Source organism: Acinonyx jubatus, chromosome F2 (genome assembly GCF_027475565.1).
Source record: "Acinonyx jubatus isolate Ajub_Pintada_27869175 chromosome F2, VMU_Ajub_asm_v1.0, whole genome shotgun sequence".
In the NCBI taxonomy this organism is placed as follows: Eukaryota; Metazoa; Chordata; class Mammalia; order Carnivora; family Felidae; genus Acinonyx; species Acinonyx jubatus.
The window spans coordinates 65,075,648-65,088,588 of record NC_069394.1 but is presented as its reverse complement, the minus strand read 5'-3'; the positions used below and the strand labels follow the sequence as shown (position 1 = coordinate 65,088,588).

Here is a 12,941-nt window from a genome sequence, read left to right as displayed (position 1 = left end):
AGAGTTCAGGACACTCTATCAGTTTTGTCCACCAATCCTAGTACAGTTTGTGGCAAATAGTTAAAAACATTAAAGACCAAATACAGACCCCTGCCTGCGGTTTTGACATTAACTTCCATTTGAAGAAATTTTGTTTTTAAAACCCTCTTACAAAGTAATTTAGGAAAAAGGATTCCTAGTTCCACTCTCCTGGGATGCTAGAGATTTCTTTTTTTTTTTTTTTTTTAATTTTTTTAACGTTTATTTTTGAGACCGAGAGAGACACAGCACGAACAGGGGAGGGTCAGAGAGAGAGGGAGACACAGAATCTGAAACAGGCTCCAGGCTCTGAGCTGTCAGCACAGAGCCCCACGCGGGGCTCGAACTCACGGACTGCGAGATCATGACCTGAGCCTAAGTCGGACACAAACCGACTAAGCCACCCAGGCGCCCCTAGAGATTTCTTTTCTAATGATGGCACATGGCCACTCAGTATTGCGTGAATTGAATATGTTGAAAATAGTAATAAGGACTAAACGTTCACCAGACCCCTAGAAGAGAAATGTGGAGAGGTATGCCAACACTTTTTTCTCTCACTGCCACCCCTGCTCTTTTTTCTTTTCATGCCGGCTGGGGCTTGGAAGGTTTGGAGGGGCTGGAATCAATTTAGCTTGGGAAGAATTTTCCACGGTTTAACAGCTCCCAGTCAGACCAGGAGAACTAGGTGGCGGAGAACCCAAACATGCTTGCAGGCAAGTCCTGCTGGCGACAGGGAGGCTGTGTGGCCTCCGGTACGATAGGGGGCGCCCCGACTGCGCGACCTTACCCCCGCGGCCGAAGTGGGGCGGGGCCGCGTTTGGCCGTTGGGGAAGGACGGGGGGCGGGCTCGGCTTAAGAGGCGGAGCCGGGGCCGGGCGGCTAGTCGCAGTGTTCCCGTGCCCGGCGGCTGCCGCCACCTTTTTGGCCCGCAAAGAGCCTCTCTAGGGCGCTGTGCGTCTTCCCGGACGCGAGCCCGCTCTCCTGAGTAAGCGTTAGTCAGCCGTGGGTGGAGAGCGGGCCTGGCAGGGTGTGGTCGGGGGATGGGGGAAGTGGTGTCCCTGGGCGGGGGCAGGGGCTCTAGCGGGGGGGCGGTGGAGGTCTCGCGGCCGCCACGCTGGCCGCGGAGCTGGAGTTGCTGCGTTTGGGAGTGCGGGGTTCTTTGCTGGGTGAGGTCTCGCGGCCGCTGGGCTAGGGGCGGGGCCTGAGTTACTGGGTAGAGGTCGGGGTCTCGCGGCTTCAGGGCTGGAGACGGTAGCAGAGGTACGAGATCCTGTTCTCGGTCTCACAGCGGTAGGCTGGGGGCGGTGCTTGGTTCCTGGGGACACGGGTTCCCTGTGGGTGGGGGTCGGGCGCGGTGTCTTGGTTACGCGGTCTGGACTCTGGGGGCCCCTCAACTGCCGCCGCCGTGGGTGCTGTGGAGACCCGGTTGCTTGACGACGCGTTGACGCTTTCTAATGTGGCCGCCACCCACATCTCCCGCGTGTCTTCCCAGCAGGCGGCTCTCCGCTGCTGGGCTAAGCTTCCCGGAGCACCTTTCCTTTACTTGGTGCTGGTTGATGGTTAACGTTTATTGAGTGCTTATGTTCTTGGCGCGGTTCTCAGTGTTTTGTTTTCCAAGTAAAATTTATTTAATCACAGCCCTGTGAAGTCGGCCTTGTTATTTTCCTGTTTTCCTCTGCCTCCGTGAGCTTGGGTCTCTTCTAATTGCCTTCGTTTTAGGATTGTTATCTGGGCTTTTGATCCAGCTTTCAATAAATGTTAGCATTGAGACTTACTTCTTGAGAGAGGTTGACTCTCAAGATTATAGGACTAAGAAGTTTACCGGGAAGCAAACCAGCAGTTTCCAAACACCTCAGAAAATACTAGAACCTAACAGCAACCAATTTGGGTTTGTAAAAAGCCAATTTTATCCTCAGAGAGGTTCTATTTTATATGAAAGAATGGCATGTCATGTTGACAAGCAAGAAGGAATCTCACAGAAATCCTTAAGATGGTGCTTTCTTTTCTGCATGTTTCTTCTCACTAGGAGGACACTGTGTGATGGTTAAATAGCTGCTGAAGTGCTCCCCAGGTATGAAATTTTAGGTCTCCTTTAGTACGGTTGACCTTCTGAAAGGGAGCAGGTGGTTTTAAATAGGATAAATTGGAACGGGATGGTTTAATACAATTTTTCTCAAATGCAGTTTTCAGATAAATGTGATTTATTTATTACAAACTGTGAGCAGATTGCAGATTATTCTTCTAACATTCTCACTTGCATTCCCATTCTATACTGAGTGGGAGACAGGTTTTTGAGCAAGTATTCTGGAAATTTTGTATAACCCAAAGACCATCTAACTTATGCTGTGGTCCTTAGTCACCATTAATGATGTAAGTTGCTAAAGGACTTAATAGTGTGCTTATATATTTACTTTATCTGTGTCCTAACCCTCAACCTTCCTTTCTCCCACAAGTTACTTGTTAGCAACTTTTAGGGGGATTTGTCAAAATGTGTGTGTGCCCATGGAAGCAAGTTGCTCATGTGGATGTCATCTGTCAGGAGAAAAAGATTAAGCACCTTTCATGTGGTGGGGAAATCTCTGAATGGATGGGAAATGAGAAACATTGTCCTGGTTCACCTCATCCCTCGTCTTTCTTCTAAAACTCTTTCACAGGCTCCTCCCTGTGAAAGGACACACATATGTTATCAATCTCTGCTCTTTTGTCCTCAGCCCTGTTCTTCTCTAGGGTCTCTTTTTCAAAGCAGCCGTTTTGAAACGGCTTTAATGATCCTATAGCTTTAATGATCATTTTAAGACCTGCCAAGTCCTCCCTGCCCCCATCTTGAACTCTATTCTGAATTCTAGACATACTCAAATTGTTTTCTTCATATTGCTGCTGACTCTCTTATGGGTATCTCCCATCAGTCTGGCCAGATGGAGCCATGTGGCAGGGGGCATTATCTTGTTCAAATTTGAGGGGAGGGTCTGTATCTTACACTTTCCATTCCTCTAGCATCTAGAATAATGTCCTCCTATAGGAGGGAGGTTATTTTCTGTTCCTTATGCTTCCATAGTGGGGAGGAAATTTACACTTCACTCAAGAGGGAAAAGGATGTGAACATTTGCTGCTCTCTTTGTGATTGAAGAAATTGGGAGAAAGAATTGGGTATACTCAGTTGTGGGTCCTCTGTGTTTTTCAGATTCACCAAGGCTTAGCACAATGAGTGCATGTTCTAGTCTTATATTTCTATCTATATGATAAGTGTAGAGGGTCTAAGTTTAAGGTTTAAATATGTTGGGGTGCCTGGGTGGCTCAGTTGGTTAAGCATCTGGCTTCAGTTCAGGTCATGATCTCACAGTTTGTGAGTTCAAGCCTCACGTCAGGCTCTCTTCTGTCAGTGCAGAGACAGCAGAAGTAGCTTGCTCTCTCTCTCTCTCAAAAATAAACATGTAAAAAAATTTTTAAAAAAAGGTTTAGAAATGTTGATTTGGATTATGATAATCAACTATCAGTTACTGGTGATTTAAAATCCAGTGTACTTTGGAGACTTTCTTTAAAAAGATGATTACTGATGTATGTCAAAACTATGAAAATATAATAACAATAAAACAGCTATGATCTATTGATTTTTTTCAGTCCAGGTGTGGCCACACATTTTATATGCATAATTTTGTTTTTTCTTCATAACAGTTCTGGAGTAGATATGTCTACCCTACAGATGAGGAAAGCAGAAGGGAGGATAAGGAACATATTGAGTTGATCAGATAGAGTTAATTGGTGAGGGAGTTGGGTTTCAAATCCAGGTCTTTCAGTTAAACTGTTTTCTTAAAAACTGTTTATCATCTACATACTATGTATGTAGCTACTGGGGTGGGGGGAAACAACTTGGTAATATCTTAAAAGTTGTGAGTGATTTTACATTGTAGGGTGAAGGAAGATAAAAATCCCCTTAAGATTTCTTTCAGCTGATTTTTCTTATAAGTTAATCTTTATTTTTATTATTTTTTAAATGTTGAGTTATTTATTTTGAGAGAGAGCATGTGTGCTCAAGTGCGGTAGGGGAAGAGAGAGAGGAGGGAGAGAATCCCAAGTCAGTGCAGAGACAGACTTGGGGCTTGATCCCACAAACTGTGAGATCATGAGCTGAAACCAAGAGTCATATGCTTAAATCGAATGAGCCACCCAGGTACCTGTGTAATTTAATTTTTAAATGATAAATAATCTATTTTGTACTTAGGCTGTGCCCATCAACTCAGTCTATGTGATTCACTATAATTCTTGAGTAATTTTGTAGTTGAAATATGTTTATGTAAGTTGTCATGTTGAAGGAGTGAAAAAGAAAAGATGGGCCATGACAGCTGGAAGCTGGGCTGTACTATCTATCACCAAGGCCTTGGTGTTGCTAGGAACTGGCCTGGCACTACTGCTTAGGCTTAGTGTTCTTCCATTGAAGAGAAACAATTGCACAGAACATCAACATTTGACAAAGCTGTTCTGTGTCTGTGATAGATCAAGAGAAAAAAAAATACCACTCCGTAATCCTGTCCAAATACAGATAAAACATGAATGTTGTCCAAGCCACAAAAGACCAAGCATCCCCTCTCCCAGCTGATAAGTGACTGCTGGCTCTTAACCAGTTACAGCTTTAGATAAGATTTGCTAAGATGTCCAATCATAGAATTACCCTCACTTTCTGACAGGCTTCATTCCTGAGCAAAGCTCTGCTCACAAATCACCTAAGAGTTGCAAATCCTGTTAGTCTCTTCTAACACCTTTATACTTAGATACTCCAGAGTTCCTCCTGGTGGATATCTAGGATGCATCCCTTGATGCAATGAGTAATAATAAACCCAACGAGTTTAACCACAAAAATGTTCCTGGTGGTATTTGGAGGGCATTTGCAGGAGAAAGCTTGCTTTGGCTTTTCAATTTAATTTAAAGATACTGTATTTTAATCAGTGGAACAAAATAAATGATTAAACGTATGTAATAAATCTGGTGCTTTAGTTATGTCATGTGTTATACACACAACCATTGTTAAAAAATATTACTATGGTTACATAAAATCAATTCTAGAATTTGTAATGGATGGTAAAATATTATACTAACGGGAAATTTATGTACTCAAGAGTGATAATTGTTAATAGTATTATGTGGAGACCTTAGATTACTCAGGTTACCTTTGTGTTTTTTTGGATAATGACATTTCTGCTTAAATTTTGAATAAAATTCTGCTTCAAAGTAAATATTATCCCATCATCTTTTATTTCTATTAGACATAAAATATTTAGGGAAATTAGGGGATTTTAAGAAGTGCTTTTTGTTTTTAATGTTTTTTTTTTTTGAGGGGGGGAGAGAGAGAGAGAGAGAGAGAGAGAGAGAGAGGGAATATGAGTGGGGGAGGGGAAGAGAGGGAGAGAGAGAATCCAAAGCAGGCCTTGTGCTGTCAGCAGAGAGCCTAATGTGGAGCTTAAACCCATGAACTATGAGATCATGACCTGAGCTGAAGTCGGATTCTTTTTATTTTTTAATTTTTTAATGTTTATTTTTGAGAGACAGAGACAGCATGAGCGGGGGAGGGGCAGAGAGAGAGGGAGACTTAGAACATGAAGCAGGCTCCAGCCTCCGAGCTGTCAGCACAGAGTCTGATGTGGGGCTCGAACTCATGAGCCATGAGATCATGACCTCAGCCGAAGTTGGATGCCCAACCAACTGAGCCACCCGGGTGCCCCTGAAGTTGGATTCATAACCGACTGAGTCACCCAGGCACCCCAGAAGTGACCTTTTCTTAAACATGAAAATTACTGTTTGCTGTTGAGCTGTTTTAAATTTTTACTACAAAAAAACTTTTGTCATAATTAGCGAATTAAAAATGGCTTAACTATATAAAGTTTTGTTGGTTTGGAATGTATTTTGCTAAAACCATATTTTATAATCAGTGTTCTTTTTGGAAGTAAATAATAGAATGAAGTTCACATTATGTACTACTTTCTACTTTATTAATTCCTTTTCTTCCTTCAAAATGATGATGAAGGAACTCACCCCAAAAGAAAGAGCAGGAAGAAATGACAGCCAGAGACTTAACACAGATACAAGCAAGATGTCTGAACCATAATTTAGAATCTCATAATAAGAATACTAGCTGGGGTTGAAAAAAGCATAGAATCCCTTTCTGCGGAGATAAAAGAAGTAAAATCTAGTCAGGATGAAATTTAAAATGCTATAACTGAGATACAATCTCGAATGGATGCCATGACAGCAATGATGGATGAAGCAGAGCAACTAATCAGTGGTACAGAGAACAAACTTACAGAGAATAATGAAGTGGAAAAAAAAAAGAGGGAAACTAAGGCAAAAGAGCACAATATAAGAATTAGATAACTCAGTGACTCATTAAAAAGGAATAACATTCGAGTCATAGGGGTCCCAGAAGATGAAGAGAGAGAAAAAGGGGTAGAAGGGTTATGTGAGCAAGTCATTGTAGAAAACTTAACTACTATGGGGAAAGACAGATATCAAAATCCAGGAAGCACAGAGAACTCTCATCAGATTCAACAAAAACCGACCATCAACAAGGCATCATGGTCAAATTCACAAAATACTCAAGCAAGGAAAGAATCATGAAAACAGCAAGGGAAAAAAAGTCCTTAACCTACAAGGGAAGACAATTAGGTTCACAGCAGACTTATCCACAGAAACGTGTTAGGCCAGAATGGAGTGGCAGGATATATTCAATGTGTAGAATTGGAAACACTATGCAGCCAAGAATTCTTTACCCAGCAAGGCTGTCATTCAAAATAGAAAAAGATTCCCAAACAAAAACTAAAGGAGTTCGTGACAACTATACCAGCCCTGCAAGAAATTTTAAGGGGGGCTCTCTGAAGGGAGAAAAGTTGAAAAATAACAAAATAGACCAAACGCAACAAAGACTAGAAAGGACCGGAGAACACCACCAGAAACTCCCAACTCTACAGGCAACATAATGGCAATAAATTCACATCTTTCAGTACTCTAAATGTCTGGACTAAGTGCTCCAATCAAAAGATATAGGGTAGCAGATAAGAAAACAAGATTCATGTATATGCTGCTCACAAGAGACTCATTTTAGATTTAAAGACACCTGCAGGGTGAAAGAACAGGGATGGAGAAACATCTGTCATGCTGATGGCTGCCAAAAGAAAGCCAGAGTAGCCATACTTCTATCAGACAATCTAGATTTTAAAATAAAGACTAACAAGAGATGAAGAAGGGCATTATATCATAATTAAGGGGTCTGTTCACCAAGAACATCTAACAGTTGTAAATATTTATGCTCTAAATGTAGTAGCACCTAAATATATAAATCAATCACAAACATACAGAAACTCATTGATAATAATACCATAATAGTAGGGGACTTCAATATCCCACTTACAGCAACAGACAGATCATGTAAGTAGAAAATCAACAAGGAAACAATGGCTTTGAATGACACACTGGACAAGATGGACTTAACAGATACATTGAGAACTTTTCATCCTAAAGCAGCAGAATACACATTGTTCTTGAGTGCACATGGAACATCTCAAGAATAGATCACATACTGGGACACAAATCAGCCCTAAGTAAGTACAAAAAGATCAAGATCATACCATGTGTATTTTTAGACCACAATACTATGAAACTCGAAATCAACCACAAGAAAAAAATTGGAAAGACTGAATACTTGGAGACTAAAGAACATCCTACTAAAGAATGAATGGGCTAATCAAGAAGATAAAGAGGAAATTAAAAGGTACATGGCAGCCAATGAAAATGATAACACCACAGCCCAAAATCTCTGGGATCCAGCAAAGGCAGTCATAAGAGGGAAGTATATAGCAATCGAGGCCTTCCTAAAGAAGGAAGAAAGGTTTCAGATACACAACCTAACCTTACACCTTAAAGAGCTGGAAAAAGAACAGCAAATAAAACCCCAAACCAGTAGAAGACAGGAAATAATAAAGATTAGAGCAGAAATCAATGCTATCAAAACCAAAAAGCCCTAGAACAGATCATTGAAACCAGGAGCTCGTTCTTTGAAATAATTAACAAAATTGACAAACCCCTAGCTGGTTTGATCAAAAAGAAAAAGGAAAGAACTCAAATAAATAAAACCATGAATGAAAGGAGAGATCACAACCAACACTGTAGAACTACAAACAATAATAAGAGAATATTATGTGCACTTATACACCAATAAATTGGGCAGTCTGGAGAAATGGACAAATTCCTAGAAACATATAAAGTACCAAAATTGAACCAAGAAGAAATAGGCAATTTGAACAGACCTATAACTGGTAAAGAAATCAAATTAGTAATCAAAAATCTCCCAAAAAACAAGAGTCCAGAGCTGGATGGCTTTCCAGGGAAAGATTTAAACATTTAACATTTGAAGAAGAGTTAACACCTATTCTTTTGAATCTGTTCCAAAAAATAGGTATGGAAGGAAAACTTTCAAACTGATTCTACAAGGCCAGCATTACCTTGATTCCAAAACCAGACAAAGACCCCACTAAAAAGGAGAACTACAGACCAACTTCCTTGATGAACATGGATGCAAAAATCGTCAAGATACTAGCCAGCTGGATCCAACAATATGTTAAAAGAATTATTCATCATGACCAAGTGGGATTTATACCTTGGATACAGGGCTGGTTGTATATTCACAAAACAATCAATATGATACATCACATCAATAAAAGAAAGGATAAGAACCACGTGATCCTCTCAGTAGATGCAGAGAAAGCATTTGACAAAATACAGCATCCTTGCTTGATAAAAAGCCTCAGGAAAGTAGGGATAGAAGGATCATATCTCAAGATCGTAAAAGCCATATATGAAAGACCCACTGCTAATATCATTCGATGGGCAAAAACAGCTTTCCCCCTAAGGTCAGGAACACGACAGGGATGTCCGCTCTCACCACTGTTTTTCAACATAGTGTTGGAAGTCTTGGTCTCAGCAATCAGACAATACAAAGAAATAAGAGGCATCCAGATCAGGCAGGAGGAGGTCAAACTTTCACTATTCACAGTTGACATGATACTATATATGGAAAACCCAAAAGATTCTACCAAAAACCTGCTAGAAGTGATCCATGAATTCAAAAAAGTTGCAGGATATAAAATCAACGCACAGAAATTGGTTGTATTCCTATACACCAATAATGATGCAATAGAGAGAAATCAAGGAATGATCTCCCTTACAATTGCACCAAAACCCATAAAATATATAGGAATAAATCTAACCGAAGAGGTGAAAAGTTGATACACTGAAAACTATAGAAAGGTTATGAAAGAAATTGAAGAAGACACAAAAAAGTGGAAAAATATTCTATGCTCCTGGATAAGAAGAACAAATATTGTTAAAATGTTGCTACTACCCAAGCAATTTACATATTCACCGCAGTACCTATCAAAATAACACCATCCTTCTTCACAGAGCTAGAACAAATAATCCTAAAATATATGGAACCAGAAAAGATACCGAATAGCCGAATCAATTCTGAAAAAGATCAAAGCTGGAGGCATCACAATCCCAGACTTCAAGCTATATTACAAAGCTGTAATCAAGACAGTGGGTACTGGCACAAAAACAAACACTTAGATCAATGGAACAGAATAAAGAACCCAGAAATAGACCCCCCAGACGTGTGGCCAACTAATCTTTGACAAAGCAGGAAAGAATATCCAATGGACTAAAGACAGTCTCTTCAAATGGTGCTGGGAAAACATGCAGAAGAGTGAACCTGGTCCGCTTTCTTACACCATACACAAAAATAAACTTAAAATGAATGAAAGACCTAAACTTAAGACAGGAAGCCATCAAAATCTTCAAGGAGAAAGCAGGCAAAAACCTCTTTGACCTTGGTTGCAGCAACTTCTTACTTGACATGTTTCCGGATGCAAGGGAAACAAGCAAAAATGAACTATTGGGACCTCATCAAAATAAAAAGCTTCTGCACAGTGCAGGAAACAATCAGCAAAACAAAAAGGCAACTGATAGGATGGGAGAAGATATTTGCAAGTGACATGTCAGGTAAAGGGTTAGTATCCAAAATCTATGAAGAACTTCTCAAACTCAACACCCAAAAAACAAATAATCCAGTGAAGAAATGGGCAAAAGACATAAATAGACACTTCTCCAAAGAAGACATCCAGATGGCCAACTGACACATGAAAAAATGCTCAACATCACTCATCGTCAGGGAAATACAAATCAAAACCACAATGAGATACCACCTCAGGCCTGTCAGAATGGCTAACATTAACAACTCAGGCAACAGCAGATGTTGGAGAGGATGTGGAGAAAGAGGATCTCTTTTGCATTGTTGGTGGGAATGCAAACTGGTGAGCCACTCTGGAAAATGTATGGAGGTTCCTCAAAAAATTAGAACTGCCCTATGACCTAGCAATTGCGCTACTAGGTATTTATCCAAGGGATACAGGTATGCTGTTTTGAAGGGGTACATGTGTCCCAATGTTTATAGCAGAGCTGTTGACAATAGCAAAGTATGGAAAGAGCCCAAATGTCCGTTGATGGATGAATGGATAAAGAGGAAGTGGTGTATATATACAATGGAGTATTATGTGGCAATCAAAAAGAATGAAATCTTGCCTTTTGCAACTCTGTGGATGGAACTAGTGGGTATTATGCTAAGTGAAATTGGAGAAAGACAAGTATCATAACTTCACTCATATGAGGACTTTGATACAAAACATAAACATAAGGGAAGGGAAGCAAAAATAATATAAAAACAAGGAAGGGAACACAACTTAAGAGACTCTTGAATACAGAGAACAAACAGGGTTGCTGGAGGGTTGTGGCGGGGGGATTGGTTAAATGGGTAAGGGGCATTAAGGAAGTCATTTGTTGTGATGAACACTGGGTGTTATACTTAGGGGATGGATCACTGGAATCTATTCCTGAAATCATGATTATACCATATGCTAATGAATTTGGATGTAAATTAAAAAATAAAAAAAAAAAGGATGGGTGTTCTTTGTGCTGTTCTTATTTGTAAGTTTTTTCTTAACTTGAAATTACCTGTGAATAGTTTTAAAAAAGCTAAAAAAAGGTGCTTTGACTCCTGGATCAGTGTATGTGTGTGTGAGAGAGAAATGATGGTGGTTGTGTGTATTCAGAATTTTCTGATATATGTCATTGGTTTTTGGGGTGGGTTTGGGAGAGAAGCAGGCAGACATGTTTTGGTCAAGCTTATTTGAATTACTGAATTTGGTAAGTGAAATTGAATATTAAATGTGGGTTAAGCCTCCATGTTGTTAATTAGCCTAAAAATATTGTGGTATGGCTGTGTTCATTTAAGTTTTTTTTCAGTTTGTTTTTTTTAGTATCTTCAAAATGGCTGATAATTTGGATGAATTTATTGAAGAGCGAAAAGCCAAACTGGCCAAAGACAAAGCAGAATTGGAAAGTGATCCACCTTACATGGAAATGAAGGTAAACTTAATTTTCTTACAAGATGTTTCACTAAAATTGTCTCTGAAGATTAGTCTTGTGTAAATGTAAAAAATTCTCTTTTATGAGTGAGAATCTTCTGTTTCATACTTTAGTTTGGGTCCTGTGATTCTGAGTCTGAGAGCCTGACTCTGGACAAGATTGCATTGGTTTTGAATGCAGTTTTTCTGTTGTGGTGTTTTGTATCTCACAGTTTGTTTTCTCTTATTAGGGTTTTACTTGATAATTGCTGTGCTTCATAAAATAAGGAGACTACTTTTAGTACAGGGAACATTCAGGATATTATAAAAACAAGTTTTCATATTCTACATGAAAAGTATCTTTTAAGTAAATCAGGATCTTAAATTTCTTTTTTTAATTGAGAGGTGAATTTATTATAATAGTTTATTTTGAGATCTTTGCTTTTCAAATTAGAAATTTTTTTGAGTGTTCTTGAAAACAGTACTTGAAAAAGCTTTCTTAAAGTTTTCCTAGTTTTGGTGAAATAATGGTTGATCCACTCAGTAAATACTGAGACTGTTCTAGATACTATTTTAAACTCTTCCATAGCACTCATCTGGACAGATGTGCCACCTTCTTTTGTGAGTTCAGTGTACTAATAAGATACAGGATATAGATTAATCTGTCTATCATATAGTGCACTGAAATCATAGTAACCATATATATTGGTATGCCCAAGAGAGTCCTGGGTTACCTGTTACCCTGTGTCTCATCTGGTTTAGCGTTTATCTTGGGCAAAGGTATGGGCATCTGGTTGAGATGATAAATAACATTGACACTTTAATTATCAGGGAATGTTACTTACATAGCTAACATTTATTGTATGCTATGTGTGGAAGAGGCTTAGTTTTATTGTATTTTATTCTCTTCATTTCAAAAATTCTAGTATAATTAAAATACAGTTTTATATTAGTTTCTGGTGTACAATATAGTGATTTAACAGTTCTGTACATCACTCTGTGCTCATCACTCTAGGTGTACTCTTAATGTTCTTCACCCCCACCCATTTCCCCTCTGGCAACCACCAGTTCTCTATATTTAAGAACCTGTTTTTTTGTTTCTCTTCTTTATTTGTTTTGTTTCTTAAATTCCACATGAGTGAAATCCTATAGTATTTGTCTTTCTTTGACTTATTTCACTTGGTATAATACCCTCTAGATTCATCTATGTTGTTGCAAATGGTGACAGTTCATTCTTTTTTTATGGCTGATACATACACCATTTATACGCCATTGTGTGTATATATGTATGTATATTTGTATGTGTGTATATATCTTTATCTGTTCATCTATGGATAGATGCTTGGGTTGCTTCCATATCTTGCTATTGTAAATAATGCTGCAGTAAGTACAGGGGTGCATATATCCTTTTGAATTAATGTTTTCATTTTCTTTGGGTAAATACCCAGTAGTGGAAATATAGGAACCTCCATGCTATTTTCC

The 12,941-nt window shown here is 39.3% G+C and overlaps 1 protein-coding gene across 11 annotated transcripts in view; it reads left to right on the top strand.

Annotated features, from left to right (window-relative positions):
- The first annotated feature begins 1,154 nt into the window (after positions 1–1,154).
- CSPP1 (centrosome and spindle pole associated protein 1) overlaps positions 1,155–12,941 on the top strand; it is a 158,689-nt gene continuing 146,902 nt past the window's right edge. For 4 of the 11 annotated variants that reach the window (XR_003415110.2, XR_003415112.2, XM_027042783.2 and 1 more), the window contains exon 1: positions 5,419–11,481. Coding sequence is in view for 9 of the 11 variants with exons in the window: in XM_027042783.2 (XP_026898584.1) it covers positions 11,383–11,481 (99 nt within the window). In the remaining 2 variants the exon portion in view is untranslated. Of the gene's footprint in view, positions 1,173–5,417; positions 11,482–12,941 lie in introns of those variants that run through there. The other 7 variants (XM_053208620.1, XM_053208617.1, XM_053208618.1 and 4 more) reach the window with 6 other exon arrangements.